Consider the following 16,394-nt stretch of genomic DNA (forward strand, 5'->3'; position numbering starts at 1 on the left):
TCCTATATTCTGAAGAAGCAAGGTTCCAGTAACATTGTTTTGGGAGGGAGGGGTTGTTTTGTTTTCTGTTTCTGTTTTTTGGTGCTGCATTAATATTCCCCCTTTTTCCTATATCTTGCTTGCACCACATCATACCTGTTCTTTGTGTTACCTCACACAGCCTACCCAGCTTAGCCTTTCTTTTAACAGACATTATAGTAACAATATACAGACCCAGTTGCAACCAGAAGTTGGCATCGTATTGTACTTAATGATTTGCAACTAGTGCAGCATGGCACATCAGTTGAAAACCACTGTCCTAAGATATTTCTCTAATCTTGAGTCCTCATTTTGTAATCTAAATCCAGCCATTTCTGCCTTCAGAGTTTGTTGTTATTGTTTTGTTTTGTGTTTTATTTTTCAAATTCTACATTCTCTTTATGATTCTATGTTGCTTCCATTTATCATCATAGGTAGAATTTCACCTAAATTCTCCATCCTCTTGAGAAAGCTGAGAATATCCCAGTCTCTTGAGAAAGTTCCCCAGACCTTAATCTAAGTGTACCGGAAGTGCCTTGATTTTTGCGCAGGAAGCCTTATTCATCTAGAGAACCCCAATGACCACCTACTCTCTATTCTTTTCTATTCTGTGGCTTGTTATCCTTCATCTTTCATTCAACTGGAATCTAGTTACTCTAGTTTCAACACCAGACTCTATTCTTAAGATATCTGTAGTTTATCGTAGATACAGTGGGCCATATATTCCAATTTTCCAAGGGCAGTTTTGGTTTATGCCTGTCATCCATTATAATTATTAATAGAGAGGCCTTTTACTTCTAATGATCCTAGTCTGGACAACTACATTTGCCTAGCCAAAGAACACATAGGTGGTGTTTGTTTCTACTACAGGCAGAGCCAAGCAAGTACATGTATAGATTGGGGGTGGGGGGGGGTTTCTCTTCATGATTGCCATTGTTCTCCAATTTGCTTGGCCTATAATAATTTACACGTAGTTTCCTAATTATTGTAATTTGTAGAACTGACTTGGGTAACCTGTTGAAACTAATCTCGTGTGTGTTCCCAGGTTTCTCTCCTGGCTGAAGTTTATGGTATAGAAGGAAATATTTTCAGGCTTAAAATCAATGAAGAAACACCCTTGAAACCCAGGTATGAAGTTCCTGATGTCCTCACAAACAAGCCAAGCACTGTAAGGTAAGCCAAGAAACACACTACCTTGGATACATCCTCAATATGTTCTTCTATCATACTTTGAGTAGCAGCTTTTGTATGTCTCAAATTTTGTTTCTTCAAAGATACAACCATTTGCAGAGTTAGTTTTCAGTTATTTGGGGATAAATTTATCCATTTTGATGTTATCCATTCTGTACTCTCTTCCTCCACCATTTGACTCATCAGCACTTATTGATGAGGAGAAGCAGAGCTTCTGATCCCTGCTCCTCACCTCACAAAGTAAGCAATTTATCAACCAGACTTTGGGAGCAAGCAGGAGAGCTACTTAATTGACTCATTCAGATGAACAGCAGGGCTCCAGAGAGCCAGTGTACTAGCCAAACTCCCATGCTTACAGTAATTTATACAGTTAGACTGACTCACTTTTAATTAATGGTAGTCTCAGAAGTCTAACATGTAATTTGACTTAGAGTCAGATAAATTAATAATCAGTTTCTAGGTGGAAAAAAATCTTTGGGGATTATAGCATTTTTCATGTACTTGTAGAATCTGCATCAGTGCTCAGCACATTTTCTGGTGATATTTTAACTTGGTTCTGTCTGTTGGTTTGTTATTTTCTCCATATCATTTCCCTAAGGGAATATAGGATTATGCCACATACTTTCGTTTTCACTACATCTTGTCATAGTTTTATGCAGATTATTTTTTCCATGAAAATCTAATAAAAAGTTAATAAACTTTAAGGAGAAATTAATTCACCTATGATATAGAACTATCATAAATTTAAAATATATCACGGAGCCACTACTATATGCCAAGAACTTAGGAAATAAGAATTAAAAAGAGACTATTCTCATGGCATTTCAGTTGGCAAATGAGAGGGAGGGAGGGAGGGAGGGAGTATGTGTGTATTTCCTCTTGGTCACATTATATTATTTTTTTACTCTCCTGGACAATTCATTTTACTAGTAACCTTTAACATTTTTACATCTGTGTTCATAAGTAAAATTAGTCTGTAGCTTTCTTTTTCTGTGCTATCTTTGCCAGGTTTGGGAGTCAGGGTGATATTAGCTTTGTGCAGTAAATATGGTATATTAGTTTTGCTTCTAGTTCAACATCTTTCTAGAGAACCTTTGGCTACTATAGTAATTAAAAAGCTAAAAACTACATTTCTCCATTTCCCAGACTCCCATGTAGCTAGTTTCTGTTGTAATTCAGGTTCCACCAATCAGATGCACTTACAGTTACCTTGATTTCAGAACTGAGTTTCCCATTTTGCTGGTGTACATTGGCAGCTATAGAGTGACTCTAAAGCCACTAGTTAGAGCAATGGTTTCCTGATCTCTGGATTGCAGCTAAGGTGGCATAATCCTGGAACCCAGCAGTTGCCACATTGACTTCTGATTACCTAACTTCCTGACTCCAGCTGAGAGAGAAGTTCTGTTGGCCTACAGTTATGTAGTATTGGGGTCATTACTGGACACACTGTCAGAACTCTGCTACCTCAAATCTTCCATGATGTTGTTGTAAGCTCATAATCCTCCATATTAAGTCATTTACTTACTGCTTAAAAGAGCCAGAGTTGTTTCTGTTATCTACAGTTGAGTCTTGGTTAGCATTGTCATTGATATCAGAAATGAGTATAAGCAACAGACCCTCAAGGATGGGAATATGAGTTTAGTTAGCTGATCTAGTTGGATTGGAAGGCAGTGGGGACCTGGTTTTCATTAGAGGGTGGGATATCAGTGTTTTGGGCTGAATAGTACCGTCCCCCACCAGACTCATGTGTTGAAGCCCTAACCTCCTATACCTCAGAATGTGACTATGCAGAGATAGAGCCTCTGAAAGGTAATTAAGTTAAAAGAGGGTCATTAGAGTGAGCTTTAATCCAATATGACTGGTATCCTATAAGAAGAGGAGATTAGGATACAGATAACACAGAGGGATGGCCATGTGAGGACACAGAAAGAGGATGGCCATCTGCAAGCCAAGAAGGAAAGCCTCAGAAGAAACCATACCTGCTGACACTTTGATCTAGGATTTCCAGCCTCGAGAATTGTGAGAAAATAAATTTCTGTTGTTTAAGCCACCCAGCCTGTGGTATTTTGTTATGGCAGCTCTAGCAAATTGATACGAGTAGCAATAAACCACGGCATTCTGTGGCAGAGTCACTTATATTACTACTTGTGGTCACCTGAAACAGAGTTCCTATTGAAAGCATGGCTCTGGCAGACCAAGTGGTGGGGTCATAGCATAGCATGATTGTCATACAAAATTCAAAACTCCAAGGTGGCCTGGCTGCTGTTAATTTCACTGAAGACCTTAAAGAAAACAGCAGTTCCAGGCTTTTAAATTCTTAGCATTGTCAGAAACCTAATAGATTTCTATGACAATACCAAAAGTCTCTCATATCTACAGAGTCCTTGTAGCTACAGAGTCCTTGTAGCTGAAAATCAGATAGAGAGTTAGATTCTGTAGTTTGCATAAGTTAAATTCACAGCTTCATCAAGTCTGTGAATTTAGGGCTTCAACTGTGAAAAGGTAGGGCTCCTCAAAATTGAATAGCAGCATTTGGGAAGATTTGGATAACTCTGACTACCCAAACCTCAAAATTCCACTGAGCCTCCAAGTTCAGCAGAAGCAGCTCCTTGTCCTCTGTCCGATAAGGCTGATCTTACCTTGCTTGGACACCCTGTGTTGACCTCACCTGAAATATACTGTACCAGGGGACTCCAGTACTCCCTGTGCTTCACCCTTAACCACCCTTCACTGCCTCCAGACCCACTATCAGAATCAGACCCCAACATGCCTAGGGAGCCAATTACAGTCAAACCCAGGAGGAAAAGGCTTACACACCTAAAGATTTATAAGATTTTATATTGGCAAAAACCTGGGAAATATGCATGGAAATGATTTCTGAGGGACTCCTAGATAGACCGGAAGGAAGGACCTTAATTTTAGGATCACACTAAAGTTACTCGGTGCATGTACAAGAGAATCCAGATTTAATATGCTAGCTTCGACAGCTGAAAGTTGTTCTAAGTATTTGCTTGGTTGGTTGAGTATAATCTGAACTCAGCTATGGACTGTGCTGAACGAAGCTGAAGTAGCAGAAATTCTTTGGCACCGTGTAGAAGAAATGATTCATAGACTTGGGGAGATAAAGATGTTGAAGTGGATATATCATACGCAACCACCTCATCTAGTCTCTAATTCTGTTCTCCAAAGGATCCAAAAGATAACTCATTGAAAATACATTGGTGAGGGAACACTTGGAAAGCATTGTAGTGAGTGAATGTCTTTTCTGAGCTAGAGATAATGGTGGGAATGGTACCATTAAAATGGGCTCCCTGATTTCAGTGGAGATGTTGAGACTCTAGGTAGCAGAATCAAAGTAGCAGCATTTACTTGTTAGAGACAAGGTGGATGTGTTTCCGTAACAGGGCCTGTGTGGTACTCAAAATGGCTCAACGCTCAGGGCAGTGAACAATATGTCAAGGGGTCTACTAGACTGAAATAGATGGACTAAAATAGTACTTGATAGAATAATCAAAAGAACTCTATTTAGGTTTGATGAACAGTGAGACACAACCTCTCAAACAACGGAGCTAGTTTCCAGAACCCAAGCATCTTGCTTGAGGGGAAGGCCTAGAAGCCATGGAGGAAGATTATGTAAATATATAATAAGATCATAAACTGTCCCTCCTAATCCTCCCTAAAGAGGCCTGAGACCAGGGTGAGTATGCACTAGAAAAAGAAATATCTAGACCTAGGGATTTTAAGTGCTGCCTCTGAGCTTGCATAACTCCTGGGGATCCAAAACATCCTAAAAGTCTACCTGTCACATTGGGGGCTGATGGAAGTCAGGTGATAAATAGATAAACAAGTTTGACCTTTCCATCTCACTGTGGACTGAGCGGATCAATAACCCAATCTGTGTTATTTCCTCATTTTCTGAGTGTCTGTTTGGAATGAGAAAGAAAAAATGTTTAAATTCTGTGCACCAAAGTGTTACTAGCCTGTCCAGACCAAGGTAATAATGATGATGATAGCTAACATTTACTGAGCACTTATTATGTGCCAGCACTGTGCCAAGTGCTTTACATGTGTGATCTCGTTTAATTCTCTCAGAAAGCTCTGTTTGTTCTTGCTTTTGTCATTTCCACTTTACAGATGTGGAAACCGAGAACTCAAAAGACTAACCTGTGAAAAGTTATACACCTAATGTGTGGTAAAGCTATGTTCAGTCCACGCTTTCTGACACCAAAGCCCATGCTCTCAATTACAGCTCTCCACTGCCTTATCTATGCTATGTCACATGAATATTGATGTACTAATTTGAATTGAGAATTGCATTGAGCCATGCAAACCTATAGCAATTTATTGTTCTCTTCCTGCCTTGTTTTCCAGGCTGACTTCATGCTCAGGGGATACAGGCAGTCTGGTATTGGCAAATGGAAAAGGAGATCTGAAGTGTCACATCACAGCAAACCCGTTCAAGATAGACTTGGTGTCTGAAGAAGAGGTTGTGATGAGCATAAACTCCCTGGGCCAGTTGTACTTTGAGCAGCTGCAGATTCCTCTCAACCAAAGGTATTTTTGCACATTACTTACCACATAAAGAACATAAGAAAACCTGATTGTGAATAGCAGTTGCCTAAATAGATAATACATCACCACAGAAAATTGGTTTGCCTTGTTTGCTGGAATGTTGTTCTGAGAAATTTCATCTTTTCACCTGTGCAGGTGAATGCAGGCATGGTGACAAAAATTATTCACAGGCATTTGCAACGATGAGACTCAATGCATTCTGTTTGTTTGACTGATGGCATTCTCTACCCTACACACCATTCTAAAAAAGCACCCTGTTAACTTGATAGATGTTAATGTGAACTAACATGTCTTCAGAATTTCACTTTACCCCCTTACAATAACATGAGTTACCTTAGACTTGAACAGTTGTCCAGAAACTTTCTGGAAACAGCCACTAGATCAAAGCAGTTTGTGTGTGGGTCACATGAATTGGAACATAGTAGTAGAAGGAGATTCTTCTTCCATTTTTAACCAATATTGTCTTTAAATCCTCCAGTCTTTCTATTCTTATCCAAATAATGAACATCTTGTATGAGCTGCAGAAAGCATTCAACATAGTGATTTTTTCCCCTGAGTTTCAACTTATTTCTATTTTAAAGTTTCAATATTAAAAAATCTTATTTTACCACAGAAATGTGTTCATTGAAGGAAAAATAGAAAATATTGAAAAGAAGAAAAATTAAAATACCCATAATCCTGCCACTTACTCTTAGTGCCTTATGAATATAATTCAATTTTTTTTCAATTTTTAAAATAAATAAATTTATTTATTTATTTATTTAATTGGCTGTGTTGGGTCTTTTTTTGCTGTACGCGGGCTTTTAGTTGCAGAGTGGGGGCTACTCTTCCTTGTGGTGTGCGGGCTTCTCATTGCCGTGGTTTCTCTTGTTGTGGAGCACGGGCTCTAGGCGCATGGGCTTCAGTAGCTGCGGCACATGGGCTTAATAGTTGTGGCTCACAGGCTCTAAAGCGCAGACTCAGTAGTTGTGGCGCATGGGCTTAGTTGCTCCGCGGCATGTGGGATCTTCCTGGGGCAAGGATCCAACCCATGTCCCCTGCATTGGCAGGTGGATTCTTAACCACTGCACCACCTAGGAAGCCCAAATTCAATTACTTTTTTAACTGAAAATACTAATAACGTAACAAATCCCTGTGTATTTGTTATTTATATTTAATTCATTATTTATTTATATTTAAAGCATTAATATTTAAAACATTTTTTCCTTTTAATAAACTCCCATTATTTTTGTTTTATTTTGTTTTAGAGGTGATATCTAAGTTGGGCTTTTTAATTTTCATTTTTTTAAATATATTTATTTATTTATCTATTTATTTATTTATTTATTGGCTGTGTTGGGTCTTCGTTTCTGCGTATGGGCTTTCTCTAGTTGCAGCAAGCAGGGACTACTCTTCATTGTGGTGTGCAGGCTTCTCATTGTGGTGGCTTTTCTTGTTGCAGAGTACGGGCTCTAGGCGCATGGGCATCAGTAGTTGTGGCACTCAGGCTCAGTAGTTGTGGCGTATGGGCTTAGTTGCTCTGTGGCATGTGGGATCTTCCTGGCCCAGGGATTGAACCCATGTCCCCTGTATTGGCAGGTGGATTTTTAACCACTGCACCACCAGGGAAGTCCCTATTTATTTTTTTAATAAGCACATTGTACAAAGGCGTATATAGTGAAATCTCCCTCACCATTTGTCCTTGAGCTACCTCATTCCATCCTTGAAAGTAATCAGTGTTTCCAGTTTTCTATGTATCCTTCCAGAGGTAATTTATGTCTATGCAATATGATTAATGTATTCTTTGTTTTTTTCCTTTTGTGACACAAATGATACCATCTTTACACATTATTCTGTACCTTGCTTTTTTTTTCCTTTACCAGTGTGGTAGTTTCTAATTTCTTTAAAGCAGCTACATAGTTTCTATTATATGGTTACACTATGATTCATTTAGTAAATCCCTTCTAGTGGTCTTTAAAGTTGTTTCTGATATTGTTTTGCAGCTGCTTACTTCATGAATAACCTTATATATGTGTCATTTTGCATACATGCAAGTATATCCATAGACCAGAGCCAAAGAAATATAATTTCTGATCAAATGGTTTGTACATCTGTAATTTTGATACAGTGTTTCCAGATTGCCTTCCACAGAGGTTGTGTGCTAGTTTATATCTCCATCATTTGTATTTATATGTGTGTTAGGAAAATTAGATTATCCACTTGGAAAAAAAAGTGTAAGTTAGGTCCTAACCTCAGAACATTAGCAAAAATGAATTCTAGATAAATAAAAATTAAACACACACAAAAATAAAAATAGAAGAAAATGTAGAATTTATTTAATCTTATTAGTGTGATAAAAACTGAAGAGCTATAAGGAAAAAGATTGATTTGATTACTTAGAAATTTTAAACTTTAAACTTTATTATAACCATAAAAACAAAATACAAACAAAAAAACTCAAACAACATGAAAAGGCAAGGACTTGTAATTTCCAGACTGACATGTGAGGAGCTCAGAAGTTGCCACAAACTAGAATGAAACATCAGTCAAAAAAAAAAATTACTCAAAATACAATATAGACCTAAATGTAAAACCTAAAACTATAAAACTTCTAGACAATAACATAGAAAATCTTGAAGACCTTGGATTAGGCAAAGATGTCTCAGATATTACACCAAAAGCATGATCCACAAAAAAAAAAACTGATTAAATGGACATAACCAAAAGTAAAATTGCCTGCCCATTCAAAGACCATATGAAAAGAATGACAAGATAAGTCATAGACTAAGAGAAAATATTTGCAAAGCATATATCTGATAAAGAAGTTGTATGTATTGATACAAGGGTGAGTCAAAAATTATCCACACTCCAGTTATATTAAAACTTCTGTTGGCCACACTGTCTTATCAGCACTCTTCCGTTCAAGGCTACTGTCTCCCCAGTCACTGCTGTGCAGGTATGAACATGTTACATCAGTTCATTTGTAAGAGCACTGCAAGCAAAAATGGATGCCCCACTTGTGATTTGCATGAAAGAAAAGCAGCGTGCAGTGATTCGTTTTTTATGGTCTGAGGGTGTACCTGGTGCCATTATTTATCAAAGACTTTGTACACAGTATGGGAAAAGTGTTTTGTTGCAAAGAAGTATGTATGAATGGATAGAGAAGTTCAAAGAAGGCTGCACAAGTGTTAGCCAACAAGAAGGAGCCAGATTCACCTCTGATGAAGAAGCGAAGACAGCGGTGCATTCATGGCTCGCAGCTCAGCCTAAAACATTTTTTAATGAGGGAATACGAAAGCTTATTGACAGGTGGACAAAGTGTATTGAAAAGCAAGTAGATTATGTCGAAAAATGATGTATTTGTCTTTTCTAAAAGTTAATTAAAATAAATTCTACAGTCAGAGTGCGGATAATTTTTGACTCATCCTTGCATGATATAGAATGAACTCTCAAAATTTAACAAGAAAATAATCTAATAAACAAAAGTTTAAACAGATATGTCACCAAAGAAGATATACAAGTGACAAATAAGCCCTTAAAAAATATGTTCAATGCCATTAGTCATTAGGAAAATGCAAATTAAAACAATAGTGACATACTACTACACACCTATTAGAATGGCTAAAGTTTAACAGGCTGACCATATTGTTAATGTAAATTAACCAAATAAAATTGCATCCTTCTTAACAGGAGCTGATAAACTGACACTAGGCTTGGAAATAAAAAAAAAAAAAATTCTATAGATGAAATGAGCTGAAACCAGGGAAGAGTGAGTTCACTATAGACAGGAGGAACATGGCTATTTGGAGTAAAAGTTCAATCCACAGCATCGTAATAAACAATTGCTACTGATGTGTATATTCACAACAAAGTAATGTCACTACATTTAATAAACAGCACCAAATAAATACACATAGTGTGGACAAAAGTTCCCTGATATAAAAGGTTGCCTAGACTTAATATCCTTGTGGATTCTTTGAGCCCATATTGAGACCGGTCTCTGGGCAGAATGTTGCTTTCTGCCTGATAAACATTCATGCTGCAAGAAGAGGTAATAGCCTTATTCTAAATACAGATGAACCTTGTACTTGTGTAATGTCCTAAAGGAGAACCATAGTTTACATGCAATCCTGCAGTCTTCTGCTATGGAAAGTGTTTATTTTGCCTTTTTCAATATATTTGCTTGACTTAGGCACTTTGAACAAGGAAAGGAAAAATAAAAAACCCCTGAACTCTGATCTTTCACTGCTTTTGGACATTCTGATTATGAAATTGAGGGTAAGAATGTTCATGGGGGGATTTATATGCCTTTAGAATATTGTACCTGTTCTAATATGATGAGCTTTTAAAACACTTTGTTAAAACATGAATCAGTTTTTGTAATTGTATAGATACTCAGCTAATTTTGAATGCTGCTGATGGCATAACTATATATAAATTTCTGTATCCAAAAATTTCTGTATATTCTTCTGTGCTGCTTTTCCTACCTTGAGATGTTACTTCATATAATGAAGATTGTTTCTTTTTTACTAACTTATTTCAAAGAGAAAGAATTTTACTTATAAGTAAGCTGCTTTTCCCCCAAACATCCCAAAACAATTCTTTTTCTTCTTTGTTTTTTTTCATTCAATAAATGATGGCATTATGATTTAAAAAAAAAGAAAATAGGAGTAGTTATATTAATTTCAGAAAGAGCTAACTTCAAAACGGAAAGTTATCAGGGATAAAGAAAGCCATTACATAATGATAAAGGGGTCATTCTCTGAGAAAACATCAATCAACAAACCTAAATGTGTATGTGACTAACAACAGAGCATCAGAATACTTGAGGCAAGAATGATAGAACTGCAAGTAGAAGTAGATGAATCCACTATTATAATGAGACCTTAACACCCTTCTATCAGGAATGGACAGATTTAGCAGAGAGAAGATCAATAAGGACATATTCTAATTCAAAAACACCATCAGTCAACTGGCTGTGATTGACATCTATTGTCTCCCTCATCCAACAACAGTAGAATACACATTCTTCTCAAGCTCACATGGAACATTCACCAAGACCATATTTTGTGTCATGAAACACACCTTAACAAATTTAAATGAACAGAAATCATACAATGCAAGCTCTCAGACCACAATGCAATTAAACTAGAAATGAACAATAAAAAGCTGGAAAATTCCAAGATACTTGAAGATTAAACAACATGCTTCTTAATAACACAAAGAAGAAATCTAAAAAGAAAGAAAGGATTTCAAACTAAATGAAAATGAAAATACAGCCTATCAAAATTTGTGAGATGCAGCAAAAGCAGTACTTAGAGGGAAATCTGTAGCATTGACTGCAAATATTAGGGGGGCAGATCATTTGAAGAGAGGCACACAGAATTCCAAAAGAACAAGTCATTTCTGTTGCTGATGTTCACTGGTAGGTTCATAATTGTTCACGTTAGTATTATTCTGTAAACTCTGCACATACATTATATACTCTTCTATAAGCATGCTACATTTTACACTAAAGAAAAAAATTAATGTATAATGAGTATGAGTGGACAATTCACAGAACTAGATATACCATTTAATGTATAAAAAGGTAGTCTGCATCATTAATGGTACAAGTTCAAAATGAAATGCATTCTTTTCTAAAAAGTTTAATTGGCAAAGAGTTTTAAAAAATCCATAAAGTCCAGTAATGTTAAGAATGGGAAGAAATAAGCACTCAGTACAACTGTAGGTGTTAAAATAAGTTGTCATGCTCATCCTGGAAGACAGTGCATCATGTCGCTCCATTCTAGGGTAATATTGCATGAGAGGAACTGTGTTCTACCTTGTTTACGTTTTGTTTAAATACTATGAACATGTATTACATTTATAATAAACTGATTATTTTTAAAAGTTAACAAGAAAATTAAGATCTATCTACATCATAAATGTTTAATTTCGTAAACATTTTTATAATGTTATTTTTAATAAAGTATATAATTTATGGGCTATCAAAAGTTGAAAATGAAAATCTTTATCATTGAACAAATTGCCAGTCTTGCTATAAGTAAAACAACTGTATTTATATTACAACAGAGCTACCAAGGAAAATGAGGAGGATGCATCAGTTGATAACACTCAGGTAATCTACAGAGAGCAATTTATCATTTTTAAATCTTGTTCACTATCATCATCATTATGTAGAATATAATGGGTCTGTTCTTCCCTTATACAGATGGATAGTTGGTAAATGCTCTACTGCATATAAATGGGACCTCCTGTAGGCCAGGCACTGTTCAAGGAATTGGTGATATATCATCAGACTAATCAGATTCCCTCATTATCATGGAGCTTCATTCTTCTAAGTCATGTTAACCTTTTTGAACTTTAAGAGCAAAGGAAAACTATGGAAAGTTCTTAAGCAGCAGAAATACATGGTCTGATTTCTGTTTCTAAAAGATTATTTTGGCTGAATTTTGGAGAATGGACATTCCAGAAGCCTCTTCATCCAAAGCCACATGCATCTTCAAAGGAACCCTGACAGTAGCTATGGCCACCAAGAATGGTGAAATATTCCCAGTGCAATAAGACAAATGCTTCTTCCTCTTGAGAACTGACCCATACTGATGAGTATGAGAGAGAATAATTTTTCCATTTTCAAATAGGGAAGATAAAAACTAACACAGTTGTGCCTTACACAGCTTTGTGTTAATACGTTAGATCAGTTTTTGGGAGATCTCTAATCAGATAGCTTAGATAGTGGTTTTGAGTCAAACACACCCTTGCAGGAATGCGATGAAAGCTATGAACCATCTCTGTAGAAAACATTTTTTTTTCATACTGTTTCAGGGAGTTCACAAGCTTTAAAGCCTATCTAGGCCTCAGGATAATAATCTCTACATTAAAAATTCAGGTGTGATTTTAAGAAAAACAAACATACAGACTCATTTTACAGAAGCTTTTAATTATGAAGAAACAACCTAGAAATAGGAAAAGGGCTCACTTTTAATTTTATTTATTTATTTATTTATTTATTTATTTATTTATTTAGGCTGCACTGGGTCTTAGTTGCAGCACGCAGGATCTTCATTGTGGCACACAGGATCTTCGTTGCAGCATGCGGGATCTTTTGGTTGCAACATGCAGACTTCTTAGTTGCGGCATGCATGTGGGATCTAGTTCCCTGACAAGGGATGGAACCCAGGCCCTTTGCATTGGGAACGCGGAGTTTTACCCACTGGACCACCAGGGAAGTCCCTCACTTTTTAAAAAGAAATGTGCTTTTTCACATACGCACACAATTCTTTTAATACTTTTTCATTTTACCAGAGAAAAGGAGACTTTTGTAAATCTAGGAAGTTCATAGCTCTAGGTCAAAAGATAGTGAACCTGAGCAGTGGCCATCCCAGTTGACTTCTCCACCCAGTACAGGAACACAGCCAGTAGTTTGGCTAATTGAAGCAAGGGGGAAAGTACCCATCTCAGCCAAAATCCTTGCTTAGGGTATCTCAAAGGAGACCCAAGTTATTTGATTCTAAATGTTTTGCCTTACATATGTAAAAACTGCATTTTTCAAAGTGCTTTCACATCATTTTGGCTCTTATAAAGATATACACGTCAAACAGTGTGGCAGTTCCTAAACAATTAAACATAGAATTACAATATGATCCAGCAATTCCATTTATGGATATATATCCAAAAGTCAAAGCAGGACTCAGATATTTGCATGCCTATGTTCATAGCAGAATAATATTCACAGTGGCCAAAAGGTAGAAGCAATCCAGTAATCCAAGCGTCATTGACAGATGAATGTACGCACAAAATGGAGTATATACATACAATGGAATATTATTCAGCCTTAAAAAGGAAGGAAATTCTGACATATGCTACAAAATGGATGAATCTTGAAGACATTATACTAAGTGAAATAAGCCAGTCACAAAAGGATTGTTATTGTGTGATTGTGACTGTATGATTCTACTTATATGAAATATCTAGAGTTGTCAAATTCATAAATATGGGAAGTAGAAAAGTGGTTGTCAGGAGCTGAGGGGAGGGGAGAATGGGGAATTATTGTTTAATGGGTGCAGAGGTTCAGTTTGGAAGGATGTAAAAGTTCTGGAAATGGATGGTGATGATGGTTGCACAATATGTGAATGTACTTAATGCCAATTAAAAATGGTTAAAATGGTAAATTTTAACTTATGCATATTTTACCACAATAAAAAAACATATTCATGTCAGCTGTATATCATAAGGATGATTAATGGCATTTACATAGAATGCAGATCTAATTTGTTTAATATACTTATATCACAAATTGATCTTTTAAAAGATGAACTCATTTCCTCAGACTAATATTTTAATCAAATAAATGTGCTATTGTGGTAACTACACTTGTTGCAATATATAACCTTAGTTTGCTCCCCTTTTTTGTGCCAACAGGAAAATCAAGAGGAGCTAGGCCTGTGGGAGGAGAAATTCGGAAAGTTTGTGGATGTCAAAGTTAATGGTACAATTAAAACTGGTGTAGTGTTAAAACAGATCTTTCCAAAATGGCCAAAAGTCTCTATCTAAAAGTCCCTTGAGCTTTGGCACTTAAATACATGACTTCTCTAAGATGAACAGAAATCTCATATTTGGGTCACCTATTCTTCAATAACGCATTGCAATAGAGAAATAGTGAGTGTATGACTTGTGGGGAGTGGAAGAGAAGTATAGGCCTTGTGGAGCTTCTGATCCCATGGAGGAGTCTAGGTCAGCATACTGCTTGAACTATCCAGTGAATCAGACAGCTGCAAATTCCACATTCTATTTTTATGAGAGTCAAATGATGAGAAACCAAGTTCTAGAGCTCATTAGCTCCAACATTCCAAGCCAGTGGTTCTAAACCTTTTCCAGGCCTTCCCATCATTCATGTGAGCATCACACGACCATCTATGACCTTTCTCACAAGACAGTGATGGTGGAGGGGGGTGTAGGTGGCTAAGAAGGAATTTGTGTCTTTAGGAGACACTGTTCAAATACTTGGGGCTTATTTAGTTGAAACAAATACTCACTTTTCTCCTTATTCCTCCCTACCCTGTGGAATAACAGACCTTCCCTAGTTCCTTGAGAATCTCTGTTCTAGCATCTATTACTATAGCCTAGTATAATGATCAGGACTGACAAATGCCCAAAAATTATAAGTAGAGGGGCCCTAAAGCTCCCCTTTCTGTAAGATTATAATCCTTTTTACCTTATCCATAGCATCCCCTTTCCATAAACTCCTCCAATTAAGGACCATTTGATGACAAATATTTATACCTAAGAGTGAATTTGTCAGTGTTATCTCTCCTAGTTACGTTCATTTTCCCCATATCTCTAAAATAATTGTTAAATAAAGGACTTTGATGAAAGAAAATTTATATTTCTATAATCACAGGGAAGAGGGGTACTTTGAGGAGCCAGGAAAGTTCCTCCTGGTGCCCTTGACCTTATAGTTCCTATATGCAGTTAGAATGAACAATCATACAGAAGATATCCAGTCTTTCATCCAGCAAGTATTAAAAGTGCTCACTATCCTCTGCTTCCTAAAGCAAACAAGTATGCAATATATTTCAGGAAAATTTAGATTAGGGAAAAAATCTAAAACTTTGTAATCATATTTTACAGAGATTTACTATAAATGCGGACACAGAGAACTTTAGCACACAGCTAAGGAAACATAACTAATAAGTGACCAGAGCTTTGCCCTGTGCATTTTTGTATCCCCACAACACCTGAATATAACATCATACAGAGAGTCAGCATACAGGATTTACTCACTGATTAGGGCAAGCTCAGGTCTCTTGATCCCTAGTCTAGTCATCTTGCTACTTTTATAGTTGCTGAATCTCCTTAATTGATTGTCCCATTGAGAAGCAAAACTCAGTCACTATCCTCGTCCCTGCAGGTCCTGCCTCCATTGGTTTGGATTTCTCCTTGCATGGGTTTGAGCATCTCTATGGGATCCCACAACATGCAGAATCACACCAACTTAAAAATACCAGGTAAAGTGAAAACAAGAATTCTTACAGGAGACTCTGGTTTCTGGACTGGAAAAGTTTGAAAGGAAAATATGTGAGATGTCTGAGCCAGTGCTAATATGTATCTGGTCTTTCCCTTCTTGAGATTGCTTGTAGGTCTTTAAGAGTTTCCCTTTAATGATTGCCCAGAGCAGTGGTTTTCAATTTTTATTTTATTTTTTGGCAAAAATTAGACAATTATAAAAACTGTAATGCTGAACCTAAAAATATAGAGGAAGTAAAAATATGGAGCTGCTATGGTTGAAGAAGTGGGGAGAGCTTCATCATATCACCTCCCTGGGTTTTGCTTTCACCTCTCAAGGCCTTTCTGTGGAAACCTGGGAAATATACTGTGAAGATCACCAGCCTAGAGAAAGGCTTTTACCAAAAAAGGACAGTGAGCCAGAGAATGGAAAAGTGTGGCATTTCATATCACCTTTGATTCCCTTGGGGAGATTATTTCAAACTAACACTATTGACAAATAAATGCCAGAGGTATCAGAGACTAAGAGGAAGCAGAATCAAAGAGAAACAGAGGTCAAATTTGCCAGGTTCAGATGCTTTTTAGATATTAGGTAGACACAGTGACAAGCGAATCAGAAACTGTGT

At 36.8% G+C, this 16,394-nt stretch overlaps 1 protein-coding gene across 6 annotated transcripts in view; it reads left to right on the forward strand.

Moving 5' to 3' along the window:
* The window catches only part of GANC (glucosidase alpha, neutral C), a 68,036-nt gene that overhangs the window by 12,992 nt on the left and 38,650 nt on the right, over positions 1-16,394 (forward strand). For all 6 annotated transcript variants that reach the window (XM_057721836.1, XM_057721833.1, XM_057721835.1 and 3 more), the window contains 5 exons: positions 1,064-1,191; positions 5,581-5,763; positions 11,836-11,881; positions 14,185-14,251; positions 15,674-15,770. In XM_057721836.1, the coding sequence (XP_057577819.1) occupies positions 1,064-1,191; positions 5,581-5,763; positions 11,836-11,881; positions 14,185-14,251; positions 15,674-15,770 (521 nt within the window). The remainder of the gene's footprint in view (positions 1-1,063; positions 1,192-5,580; positions 5,764-11,835; positions 11,882-14,184; positions 14,252-15,673; positions 15,771-16,394) is intronic.

The sequence above is a fragment of the Hippopotamus amphibius genome, chromosome 2 (genome assembly GCF_030028045.1).
Source record: "Hippopotamus amphibius kiboko isolate mHipAmp2 chromosome 2, mHipAmp2.hap2, whole genome shotgun sequence".
Classification (NCBI taxonomy): domain Eukaryota; kingdom Metazoa; phylum Chordata; class Mammalia; order Artiodactyla; family Hippopotamidae; genus Hippopotamus; species Hippopotamus amphibius.